The sequence below is a fragment of the Penicillium coprophilum genome, assembly GCF_028826855.1.
Source record: "Penicillium coprophilum strain IBT 35676 chromosome Unknown utg000006l_segment0_segment0, whole genome shotgun sequence".
Classification (NCBI taxonomy): domain Eukaryota; kingdom Fungi; phylum Ascomycota; class Eurotiomycetes; order Eurotiales; family Aspergillaceae; genus Penicillium; species Penicillium coprophilum.
The window spans coordinates 2595051-2616273 of record NW_026622725.1 but is presented as its reverse complement, the minus strand read 5'-3'; the positions used below and the strand labels follow the sequence as shown (position 1 = coordinate 2616273).

The 21223-nt window shown below is 49.3% G+C and overlaps 8 protein-coding genes across 8 annotated transcripts; 5 read left to right on the top strand and 3 right to left on the bottom strand.

Annotated features, from left to right (window-relative positions):
• Nucleotides 1–394: 394 nt before the first annotated feature.
• N7500_009962 (ankyrin repeat domain-containing protein) lies at nt 395–3957 on the bottom strand (the record flags this gene model as incomplete). The annotated part of the gene is made up of 3 exons (XM_056681100.1): nt 395–3228; nt 3280–3796; nt 3865–3957. The coding sequence occupies 3 exons, from the start codon at nt 3955–3957 to the stop codon at nt 395–397; spliced, it is 3444 nt and encodes a 1147-aa protein (XP_056528482.1).
• Nucleotides 3958–5172: 1215 nt separating this feature from the next.
• Nucleotides 5173–6111, top strand: N7500_009961 (SH3 domain-containing protein; the record flags this gene model as incomplete). The annotated part of the gene is made up of 5 exons (XM_056681099.1): nt 5173–5235; nt 5298–5518; nt 5562–5722; nt 5778–6002; nt 6056–6111. The coding sequence occupies 5 exons, from the start codon at nt 5173–5175 to the stop codon at nt 6109–6111; spliced, it is 726 nt and encodes a 241-aa protein (XP_056528481.1).
• A 1202-nt stretch (nt 6112–7313) lies between these two features.
• mbf1 (multiprotein-bridging factor 1) lies at nt 7314–7845 on the top strand (the record flags this gene model as incomplete). Its single annotated transcript, XM_056681098.1, has 2 exons — nt 7314–7469; nt 7537–7845. The coding sequence occupies 2 exons, from the start codon at nt 7314–7316 to the stop codon at nt 7843–7845; spliced, it is 465 nt and encodes a 154-aa protein (XP_056528480.1).
• Nucleotides 7846–8617: 772 nt separating this feature from the next.
• Nucleotides 8618–9867, bottom strand: tif34 (translation initiation factor eIF3 subunit i; the record flags this gene model as incomplete). Its single annotated transcript, XM_056681097.1, has 5 exons — nt 8618–8800; nt 8863–9039; nt 9096–9212; nt 9268–9774; nt 9841–9867. 5 exons carry the CDS (start codon nt 9865–9867, stop codon nt 8618–8620), a joined length of 1011 nt encoding a protein of 336 aa, XP_056528479.1.
• A 552-nt stretch (nt 9868–10419) lies between these two features.
• Nucleotides 10420–13665, top strand: N7500_009958 (C-1-tetrahydrofolate synthase; the record flags this gene model as incomplete). Its single annotated transcript, XM_056681096.1, has 5 exons — nt 10420–10750; nt 10812–10832; nt 10886–10923; nt 10976–13503; nt 13557–13665. 5 exons carry the CDS (start codon nt 10420–10422, stop codon nt 13663–13665), a joined length of 3027 nt encoding a protein of 1008 aa, XP_056528478.1.
• An 827-nt stretch (nt 13666–14492) lies between these two features.
• N7500_009957 (NADP-dependent isocitrate dehydrogenase) lies at nt 14493–16469 on the top strand (the record flags this gene model as incomplete). Its single annotated transcript, XM_056681095.1, has 6 exons — nt 14493–14771; nt 14992–15027; nt 15159–15342; nt 15407–15443; nt 15496–15992; nt 16045–16469. The coding sequence occupies 6 exons, from the start codon at nt 14493–14495 to the stop codon at nt 16467–16469; spliced, it is 1458 nt and encodes a 485-aa protein (XP_056528477.1).
• Nucleotides 16470–17379: 910 nt separating this feature from the next.
• Nucleotides 17380–18897, top strand: N7500_009956 (uncharacterized protein; the record flags this gene model as incomplete). The annotated part of the gene is made up of 6 exons (XM_056681094.1): nt 17380–17508; nt 17597–17633; nt 17698–17765; nt 17824–18206; nt 18264–18331; nt 18392–18897. The coding sequence occupies 6 exons, from the start codon at nt 17380–17382 to the stop codon at nt 18895–18897; spliced, it is 1191 nt and encodes a 396-aa protein (XP_056528476.1).
• A 303-nt stretch (nt 18898–19200) lies between these two features.
• On the bottom strand, nt 19201–21177 carry N7500_009955 (Amidase; the record flags this gene model as incomplete). The annotated part of the gene is made up of 6 exons (XM_056681093.1): nt 19201–19340; nt 19393–19675; nt 19730–19905; nt 19970–20241; nt 20337–20673; nt 20748–21177. The coding sequence occupies 6 exons, from the start codon at nt 21175–21177 to the stop codon at nt 19201–19203; spliced, it is 1638 nt and encodes a 545-aa protein (XP_056528475.1).
• Nucleotides 21178–21223: the final 46 nt, after the last annotated feature.

Sequence of the window (21223 nt, the reverse complement as noted above, 5' to 3'; positions counted from 1 at the left end):
AGGCTTGCAGCTCACGGTCAATCAGTCCCGAGTCACACAGTGCGAGTACCTGTGATCTTCTCCACCGGGCGCTAAAAGAGGTTGCATCTGCGGAAGTTGATAGGCGTATCCTATGCATCCTTTTTTTTGGCCAGGCAAAGCTCATTCGTTGGAATCCCATATTGATGCCATCAAACCCCAAAGAAAGGAAATTCCAAGGTTGCCCAGGGCTGGGCAAATATGAGGGGCTGTCAACACTTTGCATTAGTAAACTCGATGCCGAATACAGAGTACACAGTGTTCATATATTGGCATTTGCCCACTCAATTTGGAAACGTTTTAGACTGCAACATGGACACGACAGAGGTCAAAGTAAGGTTAAATTTTCTGGTACAATTTAAGAGTTTCTCCGAACTCAAGGTGAGGGCTCTTTGTTGCCCCCTTCTGATGCCTGACATAAAAATGACAGTGCTTCAAGATAACCAAATTCTTTGGCATGTTCCAAAGCCGTCATTCCATTATAATCACGTAAATCAAGCCTAGCTCCGTGATCCACGAGCAACTGGAAAATCGGGATCGGATTACTTGCATGCATGGATAGCATCAATGCAGTTTTGTCGGATTGACCTCGAGCATTGACATTCGCTCCTGCTTTAATGAGTAACTCCACCATCTGAACATGGTGATTCATGGCAGCTGCTAGAAGCGGTGTTGAGTTGTCGTGTCCCAGTGGATCAATCTCTGCGCCATGGGATAATAGCACCCGGGCAGTATCAAGATGATTATTTCTGGCTGCCCAATGGAGAGCATGGTGACCAACATGGTCTGCAATCTCAGTGTTCGCTCCATACTGTAGAAGCAATGCTACAAGGTCGTCAAAGCCTTCATGAGCAGCGATTGCAAGTGGAGCGATCTTCAACTGTTGCATGTTCCCATTTGGGTCCGCACCATGTTGTAGTAACAGTCGGCTTCCCTCAAGATCATGGGTATAGACCAGATCACTCAACGCTGAACGATTGCTCGGATCTAGTGTGTCAATGTCTGCGCCCTGCCGGTGAAGTATATCAACGGCTCGTTCAGATCTAGCCCTTGCTGCAAGACTGTACGCAGTCCGCACAAGGACGGGAAGGTCTTCCCCAAGCTCCACCCATCGCAACAAATTGAAATACAACAAAGCATCGAAGTTATTCCTAATCATCCATTCAAAGCCTATAGTTTCGTCCTCGCCGTATCCTTCGCGCTCAATGTTATCGAGCTTAGACAACGTGAGCCAATATTTCACAGCCCGAACACCCTTTTGGATTGTGTCTGGATCTTGGTTCTCATCGTGTGATCCCTGAAGATTCTCAGGTACATTGAGCAATTTCAAGGCGGGTTGGCAGAATGCCATGCCTGGAACATTGGCTGAAATGTTCCACGCAACCCACCCAAGCTGGCGCGAGAACGAGTTCCACCATTCCCCACGATCATGGGATACAAGCCTATGCAAGGTCGGTAAGCTCTTATGGGCTTTAATAAATTCATATCTGATGTCGGATGCGAGAAGAGCGCATGTCTGCTCCAATCCTTCTTTGCGAACGTTTTTGTTTGTGCTCAAAAGTGCCCTACGGCAAAGGAACCCTAGTTCATACACTGATCGCTCAAACTCTGAACTTTCTGACCGCTGGCATATCCAGCAGAGAAGGGCAAAGGCACTTTTCCAATCACCTTGCTCAATGAATTGTTCCCTGCGCGCCCTGATCTTGGCTGAGTCTGCCGCAAGGTCTGGTAAAAGGCGTCGATGTTTGAGAACGGGAACAATACATAGCAATGCATCCTCTCTTGAGCCCAATTTGCTGTTCTCAAAGCAACGCGTGAGATCATTGATGCTAGTACTCGAAGCTAGAAACGAGTTTTGTAACCCAGTGATAACATCAACATCCCCGCCTATATCATGCAAGTTGATAAACAGTTCCTTTAGGAATTGAATATAGATATCCTGGGCTACCATGGCTTCGAGCTCATTCGCTGTCCTGACAGCGAGGACTTTCCCATCATAGGCAAAGTTCTTGGGCTCAAACCCGAAGAGCCGCGAGGAATGATCATACCCTGCAGATGGCACTAGTCTCACTTCCGTTTGCCTGAAGATCCATTTGTGAAAATAGAGGAATGTTTCTTCTCTGGTTGCCTCGTCTTCACTCAATCCAACGAGGCGGCAAATTGTTGAGTTTTGCCAGTGTTCATCTGATTTATAAAGTGACCAAGTCCACAAGCCTAGAATCGCTTCTAGCTCGCTCATATCCAATTTCCACCTCAGAGCATCACCGCATCGCAAAAGACCGATTGAATAAGTCCCAGGGGCTTGAGTAACAGAGCCTAGAGAGGCTTCCTTGCACCTAAAGCTAAGTCGGAAATCAAAGGTCTTCCCGAGCTCAATCCCCCAACTAGACACTAAATCCATTGTCGACTCGATTGTCTCTGCGAGGTTGTGTGCCATTTGGGAAATAGGCATCCCGTCCCAATCAGCCCCCATACCCTGTTTTGAGCTAGTCGTGAGCCTCGCGAGCTGGGTCCTGGTTTGAATTAAGCGCTTGGCCAAAGGGGGTCCAATATGAGGCATGAATCTTGGTGAAGGCATATTTGCTGGCCGATCAGGCTTCAAGGCGAGATCAAAAGTCTCTACTTTCTCGAGATAAAATGCAAAACAATCCATCTCTTGCTGTTTGTGAGACGTGAGCTCCCGATCATCTCTCATCTTATTTTCATCCGGTTTCATTCTTTCCGTGCGAAGGCAAGTGCGTATAATAGACATCAAAAATGTTGATCCCAACTGAGCTAGGATGACAGATGCATGAAGACCTCTCAGTCCGATGAACTGGAATATGAATCCCATAATTGTCGATGCGAGGGTAGAGTAAATCTCCAAATATTTCCTGTCAAATCTTCGATCTCTGACTGATTTAATGTAACGAAGCTTCTTGGTCATTGAAGAGTCGGGCCCTTCATTGACAGCTAAGAAAGCATTGAAGACCTGGTCACCTACATCTTGATTACCAGGCTGCAGCCAGTATATCTTGCTTGGCTTTTCTGCCTTGAGATAGAACTCCTTCGAGGAACGCTCCATTATAAATGCGCAGAAAAACATCCCGAGAAACAGAAGGGTCGTCCCGATGAGATAGAGTGGGAATGCGTATGAGGCGACAGCTTTGTCGTCTTTCTGGAAATGCTGGGGAAACACAAACACCGTGAGTGTAGCGTACAGAATAGTGCCTTGAGATTGTTGTCAGTATTATCTCGGGCTTGAAAAAGGAGAATACTGACCGAGCTGCAGTATAGCACCAAGTATTGCGGCACAATGGAACCAAAATTGATCTCTCCTTTTGATTCCCTTGTTCAATGACAGATTAGGAATGTCCAGTTCAGGAAGCTCGCTGGGTGAGACTTTGCCGTTGCAAGACCAAGCCTTTTCTTTTAGGGCATCTTTCAAAGTGCCAATTTTTGTCCCCTTCTCTCCAGTCCTATGGTCCACATCCTCCCAAGCAACTATCTCCAAAATTTTGGGCCGGCCAAAGACTCGCGTGATGCCGCCATCATTGAATAGCTCCGCAGTGGATTCTGAAACACAAGGAAGAAGTTCGCTCTCGGCTTCGGCTGGACCTTCTTGTGCTCGTCCGACGAATGCCCTAAGGGAAGAACTTCCGCAGATTCTGATCACCGACACGACAGCGGTCAATACCCCTAGCGGCGAAAGAGCGAATATTACATTATCGAGTGTGCTAATCGACTCGGAGAGAAATTGTTTCGTAAGTCGTTCGCCGAACAAGGTGATTAGAGGAGCCTTTGGTCGAAACATCAGCATCCAGATCCACTCGGGGCGTTATTGATACAATAAAGATATCGACATACCAAGTCCGTAGCAAGATTATTCGTGAAATCATCCCAATTATCATCAGCCTTAACCAAAGGAAATAAAGATATAAAAAACAATATAGAAAGCATCATAAATCATCAACACATCAATTCATAATAAAACGTAGACCACAGAAAAGAACTAACAGAACATCCTCGACCAGAAGCCCAAATCGCGCTCTCTTAAGAATACAGCCCTCGAGCCTCCATCCGCCATCGATGGGCATTTTTGCCGATCCTCACTCGATTTAGAGCGAGGTACAGAGCCCATATGCTCGAGAAGCGCCTCCCCCGTGGCAATAATAGAACGCCAGCTAATGATATCAAGAACATTATGACCATGGCTTTAATTCTGCCGGGGTATGAAACACACTAAGGTACCTACTGCTGGCATATAAGCGCTGCGCTGGCGAGACTTTCCGTTGTCACTGCACTAGCTGCGGCCCGCATGCGCTATCGCACGGATTGCGGGTCTAGATGGGGGGGGGCTGTTCTTTGACCGGCGCGTAACTTATTCTTGATGCATAAGTCACTTATGGGAAGTTGATATATATAAGACGTATGTTCTGCGGGGACGTGAAGGAGGATGTTAGTGGCGTGAAACGAGTTACTTTTCGGGCTACCATGAAGATCTTTTGGCATTCTCGTTCTTATTTTGGGGCTCTGGGATGCAGACTTGATCGAACCCGGGCAAAGTGACAAGGGGCAGGACAGGTCTATGATCAAGAATATGCACTTTCTTCTATACTAGGGTTGATGATGTGGAATTTGCGTGGAATTTGCGGGATTCGCGGCTCTGACATCCATATGGCCTACCTTGGCAGGGCGATGATACCAATGTGGCATTGTTGCAGGCACATGGAGGCTTAGAATGGTCGGAAATCCAAGAATTGGTCATCCTAATATCGATTTACCGATTGAACCTATGGTATATTGGCATCTGTGTTGAGATCCAGGTAGATTCGTTGGTTGTCCTGTTTATATATATTTGGATCAGTCGATCCAATGTAGAAGAGAAAAAAGCCTGAGATTGGGTAAAGGGAGCAATTCAATCCCGACGAAACCTTGAATCAAATAGAGAAGTTGTGATGGTTATAGTGAATGTAAATGTTACAGTCGATGTCGGAGTGAAGATTCTTAGATGTTGCCCAGGTGCACAGGTGATCTAGGCTACTTAATAACACCCGACGCAACCCCCTGTCTCTCCCAACTCTCCTTACACTGGACTGTTTTTTTTGAAAAAAAAAAGAATCCTGATCATTTTGAAGTTGTCTGCTTGAATCTAGACGACTCCTGTTTTTCACAATGGCCGCCTCCAGCGAGTTCGCGTCTGCCATGACCACCCGGTCGCTCCGCATGGTCCGAACAGTATGGCTTCCCGGCATCCTGTTCCTGAAATGCAATCCAGGTACTAATTCAGCATCTATCAGGAACTAGAATTCCTCGCCGATTCTCGTGTGATCACACCCCACCAACTCTCCACCATTCTATCACAGCTACCCACCGATTCCGAGGCCTCTCGAGCGGCGCACGCATCATCATCGCCGCCCCGACAACAGGCCCAGCCTGTGCCTGTTCAACATGTTCCAGTACAAGCACAGCCCCCTCCGGCCCCCTACACGCCCTCCTACTCGCCTCCTGTCTCACAAATGTCCAACGTCTCGGTGAACGAGAAGGCAGCGCTGCACAATCAGTATGCAAGCCCGCCCCCCGGGGGCCCCGCCAGCTTATCCCCAAGTCCCGCCAGTCATGGGTCTCGCGGTGGCCATGTACGAATACCACGCTTCTGATGCAGGCGACTTGAACATGAAACCACAGGATCGCATCCAGATTATCGAGGAAATGAACAAGGACTGTATGTTATTTCCCTCCTATCTGCTATGGAAACAAAGCTAATCGGTGATCAACAGGGTGGCGTGGTCGCAATGAGCGGACTGGCCAGGAGGGTATCTTCCCTCAGAGCTACGTAAACGTCGTGAATGAGAAGGCTGGCTTCGCTTCGCCCCCGCCTACTAACTATGGAAACATGCCTCTTGATGTCAGCCAGAGTGGACAGTCCGAAAATCCCGAAGACCCAAAGAAGAACAAGTTCGAGGAAGGAGGCAAGAAGTTCGGAAAGAAACTGGGCAATGCCGGTGCGTCTTGTATACTTTTCGTGCACGTTATTTGGTTTCTAACTTGATATTAGCAATCTTCGGTGCCGGTGCTACTGTTGGCTCCAACATCGTGAACAGCATCTTCTAATCATATGGCTGGGCTATTTTGCTGGACATTTTGCTTCGTACTCACACTCATTGATACGGCGTTGGTGGCTTGGATTTTTGCTTTGAATGGATTGACTGGGCTCAATCGGTATCGCTTATTGGCGGGCTTATGGCCAAAAATCCCAGGGTCCCCAGCCTCAAATGCTAGTTAGCTCATTGCGATACATTTCCGACTTAGGGTTACATGGTACATACTCATCTCAGTCAATGAGACCCCTGATAATCTGGATTACATCTGAATCACCTAGAGTTTGTATCATATGGCTACGAACAGCGTGCCAATGTAGGTCATTAGAGCACTGAATGGAAGTGAAGCAAAAAGATAGGTAGGTATACCGTTACAAGCCTACTCTATGGCTCCTACATACTCGATTTAATACTGAATCACGAACCAGCCCAAGAGTTTGTCTCTGGGGCTATACAACAATCTAGAATAAAAGAGGCTAAACCTATCCTGGTGCCCGACCATGCGCTCAGCCTGATGGGGACCCGTTGTTGAAGACTCATTGTGACTCTTGTGCTTACTGCGTTATAGGGAAGCGATTGGTTCGTGATATTTTGTTGCTCTTCTCCTATGATATCAGCGATTAGGGTTGCAAATGTCCACGCACATACGAAGCAAGGCCTTATGACATCAAGCTGTGGGTCGAGTAACATCATTGTCTTAGTGATAGTTTGAAGGGCACTACAATGTATATCTCCATATATGTAGAAGTGACTGGGTGTATAAGTATTGTTGAAGAACTATTTATACTGTTGAACTCTAAATAGGAGTAGGGTGAGTCTGGAATGTATGTGATAGTGTGCATGATTGGAGGTGGCTGTGGCAATCGACATGGTGGGGGAATTGCCGATGGGTATGATGAGCCCCCAAGACCCCATTGAAACCTGCTAGAAGAGATACGGAATCCTACAGCAAACCGCAATAAGTGCTATAGGACTAGGAACAGAAAATGCGCTTGATGTAAAAGCGAGAGCCAAATGAACGCCTTTGACCCATATATACGCTAGTCCCAATGCGGACTAGTGCGGGCTCCCCCTCCCTCGAGAAGCTTCTGTGTCATCGATATAAATTGCATTTCTGTCTTCACCCGCACGCGACCAACGTCATCTCTCCCTCGCTCATCGACTATTCCTACCAACCTCAACCACCCAAACCCCCAAATCCAACCTCCTTTCAAAATGTCTGACTGGGATACCACCACCAAGATCGGCAGCAAGTTCCGCGGAGCAGGCGCTGCCCCTCGCGAGACCGTCATCAAGGGCAAGAGTGCCCTGAATGCTGCTCAGCGCTCCGGTGGCGTTATCACTGAGAAGAAGTACACCACTGGTAACATTGTAAGTGACGTTTCTCCTCTGACCCTGGGACAAAAAGACCTAGAATCTTGACTAACACACTCTCCAGGGCGCTAAGGCAGGTGCCCCCGAAGGCCAACATTTGACCAAGGTCGACCGCAGCGACGACATCGTCAAGCCCAAGACTATCGGTCACGCCGTCGCTGACGCTATCAAGAGACGCCGTACTGAGGAGGGCTACAAGATGACCCAGAAGGAACTCGCCACCAAGTGCAACACCACCATCACCATTGTGCAGGACTTCGAGCGTGGCACTGCCGCCCCCGACCAGAAGGTCCTCGGAGCTATGGAGCGCGTGTTGAACGTCAAGCTGCGTGGCTCAGACATCGGCTCAGAAAAGTTCCCTAAGAAGAAATAGACGATCGGGGTTGAGTCCGCGGCTTTCATCCCTTCGGAGATGAGACCGGGGGCAAATCTTAAGTTTCTGCATTCTGCTTTTTTTGCGCTCTATGACTGTCATGTTCCTTCTCCGTTTTCATGAGACGTCACTTTTTTTTTTGTTTTTTTCTACAGGTTTCTTTTCTGCTGGTCGGATCAGCGCTGGCCTTGCATGGGAAACGGGGTTAGAGAAGATTTCACGAAAAAAAAATTGTATAAATGAGATACCTCAGATTTTTTGATATTGTCATGTTTATCTTCCTTCAATTGCCATTTAAATGTAAATTTCAATGAATAGATGTTTTTATACCTCGCACATAACCTATGCACATGAAGGGAAACTAGTGTATGCAAGTACTGGGGTAGATCAAAAGATACGTACGGACTAGTGCTTTCCTACACACACAGACAACTCCTATCCTCATGCTCTTCTATACCAGCTAGGCTGTCTGGACACGATTTGAAGATTTGCAAAGCTTTGATTTTGTCTATTTACCCGATTTTCATCTCTTTTGCGGAGGACCAGGACAGACATAAGAGCTCAAAAAATGAACCATGTCATCTTTTTATTAAACAAAGACACAAACACAAGGTACCAACTCCGATTGATCATGGAATCAATGATATGAGAAAATCGTGGACCGGAAGGTCATCCCATTCCGTATGCGGGACTCGGGGAATCTGTCCCAAGTCTTTTCGCCTCGTAAACACATACACACGACGCATTCCAACTTTCTTCACCCATCCGCTCTTTACTTCCGCGCCTGCTCCCGCTCGACCTCGTACATGAAGTCGAAGTATGACTTGTCGAAGTGGTGGACACGAACGTATCCGTCCTCACCACCGGAGGCGTATGCGGTACCGGCGGGGTGGACATCGATGGTGTTAAGGGGACCGAAGTGGCCACGAACGCGACCGACTTCATCTTCGAAGACCTGCGTGATATGATTATTGGTATGTGGCGGGTAAGATCACTCAATCGCATATCTGTACTCACTCTGTGGTAGAAGCGGGCTTCGAATTTACCCTGGCGGGCGGAGGTGGTGGTGACATCCATGGCGGCTTGACCACCACCAAGAATAACGAAGTCCTTCTTGGGTGTCACGGAAGCAGTGTTGAGGGGAGTGTCGGAGATGTAGGTTTTGAGGATGGCGAGGTTGCGGGAGGACAGGAGCTGCATACTATCAGCGGGGATTGCCTTACAATAGCATAACTTGTAAAAGCACATACCTTGGCTGACTTGTCTTTCGACGCGGTAATGAAAGACAGACGATCGGGTGCGAATTGAATGTCAGTTATTTGGCTATCGAATTCGTGGATTTGCACGTTCTCGACTTGTTCTCCAGACTAGAGATGCATTTAGCATTCCACCCTTCTCAAATCACCTCGAAAAAACACATACCTTAGGATCATACTGGCTGACGCTGCCGTCCTCGTGCCCCGCAATGATGTACTTGCCCAAGAAACTCCACCCCGCCACGGTGGCCTTGCTCTGCTCGCAAACAATGGTAAGGGTGGGCTCGGTAGCCTGCGCACTGAGGTTTTCGCCGTAGTTGATATCGAGAATGGCGATAGTACCGTTGAAACCCATGCGCTTTTCCGTCACGGCCAAAAGTCTGCTTCCATCGGGGGAGAATGCCACGCGCTTGACGGCTGTTGGGAATTCCCAAACCTTCACACACTCGCCGGTCTTGATGTTCCATAGACGCACGGTGTTGTCTGCTGATCCGGTTGCAAGGAGAACGGTGTTGGGGCTGACGTCGACTGTCCAGACGGCACCCTGGTGGCCGCTGTAAGTACCGAGACGCTCGCCGTTGGCGGACCACCATGCGCACACAATCTTATCCTTCGAGACGGAGAAGAGGAGATCGCCATCGCTGTTGAACTTGATTTGGGTCAGGGACCGCTCCTGTTGTTATAGATGGCTGCGGTCAGTCTCTGTGGATCCAGCAAGATTTCGAGGAAATCAACGCACATGGCCGGAAAGCAAAATAGGCCGCATTTTGACAAGTAGATGATGGGAATTTCGAGATGGAGTATCGGAGGGGAAAAATCTGAGACGCTCGGCTCAGAATGGGTAAGGCGGAGTGGCTTTTTTGGGGGGGGGTCAACCTCGTCAACCTCACTTTCTTTGACTAGTGAATTTCATCGCACACTCGGCCCTCAATGCCAAGACTTTCTCGGAGGCCAGAATCTTCCGCATCCCGATATCTACACGTGATCTGGTACCTGGATACCCTAAGCCCTAGCTGGTGTGCCAGAAAAGGTTAATTCGTCGTGGATGACTCATGCAGCCTAGATATGTATTCGTGCCTCAGGCGGCAACAAGGAGGTTCCCGGGAAACCGGGAAACTCGCCGACTCTCCGCATGAGCTTAATTACAGACAAAGGCAGGGAATAGGTGCATATGAAGGGAAATACTCGAAATTGATAGGGCTGGATTCTACTCCGGTATATCTCCTGAGTGTTACATGTGAAATTGAGGCCTAATTGTTGATTTTCTTGTCACCACGCCGATAGCAAGTCCGCGGGTTCGCCCCAAAACAAGCAATTCATGCCATTTGTCCCCGCTGCCCTACCCCGCTGCACTTTTTATCTCCAAGTGCATGCGGGCACTCTCCGAAATCTTTTCTTATCTCGTTATTTTTCCTCTGTTCAACCTGTTAGACGCCTTCCTACATCTATTAAGTCTCCAGTGAACGTCAACTTTTCCCCTATCAACCCCGCTATCTCACCATCCCGAACGTTTTCCGGATCAGCAATGGCTGCCGCCAAGATTGATGGCACTGCCATCGCGAAGAGCATTCGCCAGGGGTTGAAGTCAGAGATTGAGCAGATTCAAGTGACCAACCCCAGATTCAAGCCCAACCTGGTCATCTTCCAGGGTAAGCATGTCCCTTGAATGATTACAGGAATGTTCTATACTAACATGACGATTCTATATAGTCGGCAATCGATCGGATTCCAGTTGGTCTATCTACAAACAGTATGGAGAGATAGTTTGGACTAATGTCACTTAGGTACCTATGTGCGCATGAAGCTGAAGGCTGCTCAAGAGGTATGACTTGCTGTTTGAGATATGCGGAGCAACCTCTGACCTCATTTACCAGGCCAACATCATCTGCACTTTGATCAACGTTTCCGAATCAAGCACAGAGCTGGAGCTCATCCAGGAAATCACCAAAGCCAACAATGACCCCGCGATCCACGGCATTCTGGTTCAATTGCCCCTCCCAAGCCACATGTCTGAGCATGCAATCACATCAACTGTTTCAGATGAGAAGGATGTCGATGGTTTCGGCGCAATCAATATCGGCGAGCTGGCTAAGCGAGGCGGTCGCCCGTTGTTCACTCCCTGCACCCCTCTGGCCGTTATGGAACTACTTAAAGCAAGCGGGGTAAACCCCGCCGGCAAGGAGGCAGTGGTCCTGGGACGTAGCGACATCGTCGGCAGCCCAGTCAGCTATTTGTTAAAGAACGCCGACGCTACCGTTACTGTCTGCCACTCAAAGACACCGGATATCCCCCGCATTGTCAAGAACGCTGATATTGTTGTGGCGGCCATTGGCCAAACTGAGCTCGTGAAGGGTGACTGGTTGAAGCCTGGTGCCGTGGTTATTGACGTCGGTATCAACTACAAGCCTGACGCGACTAAGAAGTCCGGTGAGCGGTTGGTCGGTGATGTCGAGTTTGAGTCTGCTTCCGAAGTGGCTTCGCAGATTACTCCAGTCCCCGGTGGTGTTGGTCCTATGACAGTGGCTATGTTGTTGAAGAACGTAGTTCATTCCGCCAAGACCTACTTTGAGAAACAGAAGGATCGTCACGTCACTCCTCTTCCCCTTCGCCTACAAACCCCCGTGCCTTCCGACATCGCCATCTCGCGCGCCCAGTACCCCAAGCCCATCACCCAGGTTGCTACCGAGGTCGGTATTGCCCCCCACGAGTTGGAGCCCTACGGCCACACCAAGGCCAAGATCAGCCTCAGTGTTCTGGACCGCCTCTCCCATCGCAGAAACGGAAGATACATCTTGGTCTGCGGTATCACACCCACCCCTCTCGGCGAGGGTAAGTCCACCACTACATTGGGTCTTACTCAAGCTCTTGGTGCCCACTTGAACCGCATTTCCTTTGCCAACGTCCGACAGCCCAGCCAAGGTCCTACATTCGGTATCAAGGGTGGCGCCGCTGGTGGAGGCTACAGTCAGGTTATTCCTATGGACGAGTTCAATCTTCACCTCACAGGTGACATCCATGCCATCACTGCCGCGAACAATCTTCTCGCTGCCGCTATTGAGACTCGCATGTTCCACGAGTCCACCCAGAAAGATGCAGCTCTCTACAAGCGTCTTGTACCTGCCAGCAAGGGCACACGTGAATTCAAGCCCATCATGTTCCGACGCCTGAAGAAGCTGGGCATTGAGAAGACTAACCCAGATGACCTCACCGAGGAGGAGATTACCCGCTTTGCCCGCCTGGATATCGACCCAGAAACCATCACCTGGCGCCGCGTCCTCGATGTCAATGACCGTCACCTACGTGGTATCACAGTCGGCCAGGCCGCCACCGAGAAAGGTCACTCCCGCGAGACTGGCTTCGATATTTCCGTCGCTAGTGAGTGCATGGCAATTCTTGCTTTGAGCAACGACTTGCATGATATGCGTGAGCGACTAGGTCGCATGGTGGTTGCCACTTCTCGAAACGGCGACCCTGTGACTTGCGATGATATTGGTGCCGGTGGTGCCCTTGCCGCCTTGATGAAGGATGCCATCAAGCCAAACTTGATGCAGAGTTTGGAAGGCACCCCTGTGATGGTACATGCTGGTCCCTTTGCCAACATTAGTATTGGTGCCAGCTCTGCCATCGCCGACAAGCTTGCCCTGAAGCTTGCCGGCACTGAGCCTGATGAGGATCACGAAGCCAAGACCGGCTTCGTCGTCACCGAGGCAGGCTTCGACTTCACAATGGGTGGTGAGCGCTTCTTTAACATCAAGTGCCGCTCCTCCGGTCTGGTTCCGGACACTGTTGTTATTGTGGCTACGGTCCGTGCCCTGAAGGTTCACGGCGGCGGCCCTGAGATCAAGCCCGGCGCTCCTCTAGATGAGGTCTACCGCACTGAGAACGTGGATGTTCTCCGCAAGGGTTGTGTTAACTTGCGGAAGCACATTGCCAACGCCAAGCAATATGGCGTCCCGGTCGTGGTTGCGATTAATAAGTTCGAGACTGATACCGAGGCTGAAATTGCTGTCATCAGAGAAGAGGCGATCGCTGCTGGCGCCGAGGATGCCGTCCCTGCCAATCATTGGGCTGAGGGTGGAGCCGGCGCCGTTGATCTGGCCAAGGCTGTCATGACTGCTAGCTCCAAAGAGAAGAACTTCCAGCTCCTCTACGGACTGGACGGTACTATTCAGGAGCGCATTGAGCGCATTGGTCAATCCATGTATGGTGCTGAGAAGGTCGAGTTCAGTGAATTGGCCCAGAAGAAGGTCGATACCTACACTAAGCAAGGGTTCTCTAACCTGCCGATCTGTATCGCCAAGACTCAGTACTCACTCAGTCACGATCCAGCCCTCAAGGGTGCCCCATCCGGTTTCACTGTACCGATTCGGGATGTCAGATTGGCTGTGGGTGCTGGATACCTGTAAGTTTTTGTCCCCTCAATTGTGGAAATTCGTTACGCTAATATAGCTGTAGCTACGCTCTGGCTGCCGATATTCAAACTATTCCCGGACTCCCCACTGCCCCCGGTTACCTTAATGTGGACATTGACACCGAGACTGGGGATATCGACGGTTTGTTCTAGAGTATATAAGAAGATATTTGAAGCTTGCATATACGGTTCGAATTTCGATTCTTCAACACATACCATAATCGGCGTCTGATCGGAGCGGGCCCTTAGATGGAGATTCTTTTCAACACCAATCCGGGGCAATTGGAAATTCATTTTGATATCTTATTTCGTCATAATCAATTTATATCTTTTCTCTCTAGATCGTACAATTCGGTTGGAGCTTTTCCGGGGTCAAAAAAGGAGGACCGGTCAAGGCCGGAGTTGAGCTCCGTTCTCCGGGAACCGCTCCATCACGTATAGGTTTCTTCAGCGGGTCGGTTGATGGAGCTTGACATCAAATTTTACCTGGGAAAGGGTTAGATCGATGAGTCAGGAGACCTATAAAGAAAGATTTAAAGAAAAAGAGAGATCCATGTGTCTTCACCCCCAAAAGCCATTCCCTCAAATCTCGAATATCTCGTGACTCCGGCTTCGGCGCTTCTGTTTGCGGAGTTGATAAAGATCCTCAACCGCCTCATTACACCGGACAAGGCTTTTTCCTTCTACCCTTTCAACTAACCACTCTCTCTCTTGCTATTCGGTAATTTTCCCTTTCTGATTTGCCTTACTCATCTTAATCCCGAATAAATCCCGTATTGCCCCGGTCCTTTTACCCCCAAACTCCCGGAAATCGCAATATCTCTCTGCCCTTTCTCCGGGAAATTTCCCGACTCCACACTTTCCTTTCTGCCGAACCTCATTCCCTCGGTTGTAACCAAGGCGGTTGAGGCGACTTGGATCCCACTCAGCCAAACAGAAACAGCGAAACAAGTGCTGACGTCCTTAGGCATTATTCCACGATGAACGCTCTCCGGTCCAGTTCCGCAGTCGCTCGTCGGTCTCTTACGACCCCTCCTGCCCCTCTCTCTTCCACCTCTCGTCTTATTTCTTCCTCTTCTTTCATTTCTCCTTCCAAGAGATCTATTTCCTCTACCTCCCTCTCTCAACGTACTAATCGAGTTGTTGCTTCTTCCCGCTGGTCCGGATCGATCCCTACGTATCTAACTCAAACCCGCACTATGGCTTCCGAAACCAAGATCAAGGTCAAGACCCCTTTGGTCGAGTTGGATGGTGATGAGGTATGGGAGAACCCCCCCCCCTTTTATAGTTCAAACTTTCAATCGGCCTGTTTCACAAGCCTGCATATTATCGTGCTCGGCGATCTCGTTTTCGTCGAAAACGCGGGGAAACACGGCGATTTGGATCATCTTCATGTGTCAATCCTCTGATGACGCCGCCCCCAAGGCCCTAAACCTTATCCTTGACATGTGCTAACCGAATCATCTTCGTGAAATCTAGATGACCCGTATCATCTGGCAAGAAATCAGAGAAAAGGTAAGCTGATCGCCCCCCTCCTGGCTCGGGCTAGACCTGCATGATCGCCACCGTTGCAGGATGCCTGCAGTGGATACATCATAGTACATGCCAACCCGGAATCATTCTTGATACTAATTGGCTGTCTGTAGTTGATTCTGCCTTATCTTGATGTCGATCTCAAGTACTACGATTTGGGTATCGAGTACCGTGATGAGACCAATGACCAGGTTACCATTGATGCTGCCGAGGCTATTAAGAAGTACGGTGTCGGTGTCAAGTGTGCCACCATCACCCCCGATGAGGCCCGTGTTGAGGAGTTCAAGCTGAAGAAGAGTAAGCTCATTAAGCTCATCGAAAGTCCGTGTTGCGTAACAACAAAAAGGCTAATCATCCGTAGTGTGGCTCTCCCCCAACGGCACTATCCGCAACATCCTGTGAGTAAATTCAACCCTATTGGCTTTGACTGTTCATCACTAATTTATCCAGTGGCGGTACTGTGTTCCGTGAGCCTATTGTCATTTCCCGCATTCCCCGCCTGGTCCCTGGCTGGACTAAGCCTATCATTATTGGCCGTCACGCTTTCGGTGACCAGTACCGTGCCCAGGACCGTGTCATCCCTGGCCCCGGTAAGCTCGAGTTGGTCTACACCCCTGAGGGTGGTAAGCCCGAGCACATCCAGGTCTTCGACTTCCAGGGTGGCGGTGTCACCCAGTGCCAGTACAACACTGATGAGTCCATCGCTGGCTTCGCTCACTCCTCCTTCAAGACGGCCCTCATGAAGAAGCTCCCTCTCTATATGAGCACCAAGAACACTATCCTCAAGAAGTACGATGGCCGCTTCAAGGATATCTTTGAGGAGATCTTCCAGAAGGACTACAAGAAGGAATTCGATGCCCAGGGTATCTGGTACGAGCACCGTCTCATTGACGACATGGTCGCTCAGATGATCAAGTCCGAGGGTGGCTTCGTCATGGCTCTTAAGAGTGAGTTTCCCATCCCATCTCAATTTACTATGCCTTAGCTAACACCACTCAGACTACGACGGTGATGTCCAGTCTGATATCGTCGCCCAGGGCTTCGGCTCCCTCGGTCTGATGACCTCCACCCTCACCACCCCCGACGGTGAAGCCTTCGAGTCCGAGGCCGCTCACGGAACCGTCACCCGTCACTACCGTGAGCACCAGAAGGGTAACGAGACCTCCACCAACCCCATCGCCTCTATCTTCGCTTGGACCCGTGGTCTCGTCCAGCGTGGTCAGCTCGACAACACCCCCGACGTTGTCGCCTTCGCCGAGGAGCTCGAGCGTGCCTGCGTTGAAGTTGTCAACGATGAGGCTATCATGACCAAGGATTTGGCTCTTGCCTGTGGTCGCAAGGACCGCGAGGCTTGGGTTACCACTGGCGAGTACATGGCTGCCGTTGAGCGGAGGCTGAAGGCCAACCTCAAGGCCCGCCTGTAGATTATTTTCCCATTTGCTGCAAAATTTGATGAGATACTCCCGTTTTAGAATCCCTAGTGGAAAGGAAATTGGCCTGGCTGTGGTAATTTTTGTTTTTGTATAGTCTGCAATTGAATTGTCATTCTGTATACTTCTTTCTATATCACATTGTAGATAACTAGTCGGTACAGTAACTATCAATCTCTTAAGTTCATTCCTTGTCTAGATGCTACCACCATCTTAGCCCGGCTTGACTACTTCCTGTCGATCTCACTTCCATGGAGGTCAAGAGTGCTTGTCGATTGGGGACACATAATTATTCATACCAGATCTGCGCATCAAAGGCGCAGAAATATCAACCCTAATCCCAAACCAGGAAACCCACCAAAAGTGACTCGAAGAACCAAGGGGCTTTCTATTCGACCTCGAATCTGATCGCCCTCCTTTCTCGGAATGTAAAAAAAAGCATCGAACCAATCGAGATGCGCGCCGGAGGAATGTAGCCCACAACTTTATTCTGTCAGCGAATCACATCACTTTCCGACTTGATTAGCCGTCGATCCAGAGGTCTTGACGCAACCGGCCAGCTCGCCTTTGCGGCCATTTGATCTTTGAGTACCAGCCATGGACGAAGACCCAAAGACACGGGCTTAGGTGTAAAGTCCTGAGTTTTGCAGATTGTGGCTGATCATGTGCTTTTTTTTGGTGTTGGTTATGTGTGGGTTAAGATAGTTCTTCTACTCTCCTTTTACTTTCCTGACGTTGGACTTTCTTGCTTGCCCTACTATTCACCTATTCAATACCCAGCCGCAGTGTAGTGGTGGCGCTGCTCCACTGCATTTCTTCCAGTACAATGACATTCGGCGGCGGCATTCCACTAGGATCCAACTGATATCTTTGAGATCGATCAGTCGTTGCCCTTGTCGGTGCGATGTATGTCGAGGTCATCACGTCAATATTCACAGGCCTGGCGGTTTTGACCGTCGCCTTCCGGTTATACGCTCGGTTTCACATGGCGAAGGCCGCTGGGTTAGACGATCTGATTATATCATTTGCGTTAGTATGTACTTCTACCTGCTATGTATACCAGGAATCTATCCTCCAAACAAGATATATTGAGCGCAGTTCTGACCACCTATCTATTATAGGTCTCCGACATCTTATCTTATATTTTTATCATTCTTGGTCGGTGGTCCATTCCAGCAATATCGTACATTCACCACATACATCTGACACGGCTCCTCAATAGAACGAGAAAACGGGCTCGGCGTTCCCACCACAAAGATTTCTCTAGATGAATACAAGCGTCAACTATTTGTACAAAAACCCTTCTATGAACCATGAGGACCAAGTCACTAATGAACATAAACCACAGTGGCTATGGCTTTCAGTCCCTTTCTACAACCTCACCATGATCTTGGCCAAGATCTCCGCACTAACCCTCTTCACCCGCGTCTTCCATTCTCGTCGTTTCCTCATAATCACCTACGTCTTGATATCGTTCCTTGCCCTCTTCGGCCTCTGGACGACTCTGAGCGGCTTCGTCTACTGCATTCCTATCCACTACTTCTGGAACCCATCCCTAGAGGTCCGAAAGAATCATTGTCTACCCGACGCGCCTACCTGGTTCACAAATGCCGGAATCCAGACCTTTACAGATCTGTTGATTGTGGCTATGCCCATACCACTGCTGTTGAAGTTACAGCTACCAAAAAGACAAAAGTGGGGGATCATTGGGGTTTTCAGTCTTGGAATCCTGTACGTCAAGTGCACACTCCTGCTTGATCTTGTAAAAGAAGCTGACATTTCATATAGTATCGTTGCCACCAGTGCCGGTCGCTTATATGAACTAAACATCATGGTTAGTGGAGGAGACTTTACCGGTAAGTTGATAGCTCTTTTTGCGCATGCAATACACAAGAGCAAACCTGACACATCAACAGAAGCAAATGCCCAAGCAGCCCTATGGTCCTCCCTTGAAGCAAATATCTCCATCATTTGCATCTGTCTACCACCACTTCACCCCCTCCTCTCCCGCATCTTCTCATATTTCTTCCTCCCTCGACCAGTACGCTCATCGCTCTCAAAGCGGAGACCTTCCAGTAAAGCCAAAATGACCGAGACTGCTCACCAAGATGATGAGACCTGGTGTCACAATCTGTTCAATCCTGCACCGGCGAGTTACTCTGCCAGTATCTCTAAGGTTGATCCGAATGAAGCCGAAGAGACTGAAGACGGGATTCGTGTTGTACGCGAGTTGAGGTTGCATTCTGATTCTGTTCCTCCTTCTATTCCTTCTGCGTATAGTCAACATCCCGATTTGGAGAGGGGAGGAAGGCCGAGGGGTAGTATTGCGCATGAGAATCCTCGCGTGGCGCTTAGTAGTGAGAGGGATTTTGGGGATTTTGAATTTCCGGACTATCAGGATAAAATGAATGCTCCTATTTGAGATTGTGGGAGTTTGGGGTGTATATATTGTGAAACATACAAGGCCTGTACTCGGATTCTACACGAGAACGATAGAAATGACGATGTTTATCTTTTAGAAATGCACGAATATTCATAATGGAGTTCGGGTCGTGGAGTGATATAACTCTATATATATATATGCTGTTCTGCTGTGCATTAGTCGTCGAGACTGGAGGCAAGGAACTATGTGTAAATGTTGATAGTGCCAGACGTAATTAAGATAAAGAGTACATGACCCTGGAGCTATATAAACGTATAATGTATCTCTACTGCCCGTAGTGGATCAAAGGCTTGCCCGCGAGGTCATCTTCCTCTGCATGGCCAGTTCAATCGCCTTAGCCACAGCAACACACTTCTCTTCACCAAATCGACCGCCGACAACCTGTATTCCGACAGGCATTCCCTCAACCAAGTTGGGGTCATCTAAAATGGAATCAGCATCTGTCGAAAAGACTCCAATATCGTAAGTACTCACACTGCTCCTTATTAAACTTATCACCCTCATTCCTGGGAACATGGGCCAGCCACTCTTCATCGGGAACATCCTTCTCCTTCGAGGCAGTAGTCACAGGCGTTGCCAATGCAGCATAGCCAAGCAGATTCCAGATACTCGTGTAACCCACATATGCGCTCGACTTCACCCACGTCCACGGCTTGTATCCCACCCATGGGATATTGGGCATGATCAATGCGTCGATATCGGATGATATCCATTTATCGAGATATGCTGATTCGTAATTGTATTTGTCCGCATTGAGCTGCGATTTACGTTAGTGAACAATGAAGATAATAGCAAGACGGAGCCCCCTTACTTGGTGCGTTTGACTAGTAGTCAGTGTATCCTCAGGTTTACCAACGAGCATACCCTCAACAAGCGGCTCGCCGGTTTTCTCAATCTGTCTTCGACAGCCCTCGCCGCCATCAGAGAAGATAGCCTTCGCCCAGAGGTCATATGCATATTTATGCGAGGAGGCATCCCACTCGAACACTGAGGTTTCGTTAATAAATGATTCAGATTATGCAGTGCAAGGGTTTGGTGTCAGTTGTCTTACCCTCATGTCCCGCCGCTCTCAGTGCCTCGACAACCTCACGCATAGCCCTTGCAACCGGTGGCTGCACCTTGACAACACCATCATCAACCAAAAATCCAATCCTCATTCTCTTCGCCCCGGGAGAAGCCAATTCCTTTCTCCACGCTACAGGCGCAACATGTTGATCAACCTCCCACGGCTTCGCATCAGGCAAAACCTCCATATACCTCTCAATAGTCGCAAGATCACAGGCCATAGGCCCAGCGACAGATCTCACAATATCCTGTCCGGGACTATGAATCATTCAATTAGCACATTTTTCTTTCTCTTTTTTTTGCTCCCCACGCGAAATCAAAAACAAAATACAACAGTTCAGAGTAAAACTTACTTCCCCCTCTCATAAGGATGTCTACCAGGACTAGGCGAGAGTCCATAAAGTCCACAAAGTCCCGCCGGAATTCGAATCGAACCGCCCAAGTCAGTACCAATCCCCAACACGCTTCCGCGCGCCGCAACTAGCGATCCCTCGCCGCCGGAACTCCCACCGGAAATCAGCTCGCGGTTGAATGGGTTGACGCATTGCCCGAAGACGTGGTTGTAGGAGTCGGACATCATCATCGATTGGGGCAGATTGGTTTTCACGTAGAGGACTGCGCCGAGACGGCGCAGTGTGCGAGCTACGGATTTGTCTGCTGGTGCTGGGTTATTTGTGAGGCCGACCCAGCCTGCATTTGAACTTGTTAGTAAACAAATAGCTATACAGAGAGAAAGGTGCGGTGTGGGGAAAAGGTGGATTCACCGATTGAAGTGTCTAGTCCTTCGACGGAGAATAGGTCTTTGATGGATACCGGTAATCCGTGTAGAGGGCCGACAGTCTTGCCCGTCTTGGCGAGATGGTCATCTAGTTCCTTAGCGACAGCGAAGGCTTCTTCGAAGAAGATCTCCGTGCAGCATGTTGTGAGTTGGTGAGCGAGGGCGGCGCGCTTAGCGAAGACTCGGGTTAGCTTTAGAGATGAGAGTTCTCCGGATGAAAGCTTTCGGAGAAGAACGGCGATATCAGTTTCCTCCGTGAGAGCTAGCTCCTCTGGACTGAGGATGCGACGCAGATATGCCAGGGCGCTTGGCGTGGATTCTATGGAGGGAACGGGATCTAAGCGCCATTCGGGGAGGATGAGGGCGAGCTGGTCAGCGCGCTTTTGGGCGCAACGGTCTTGGTACGAGGTAGCCATGAGGGAACTTTTATTCATTTACGAGAACTACGAAGCTAGAAAGTTG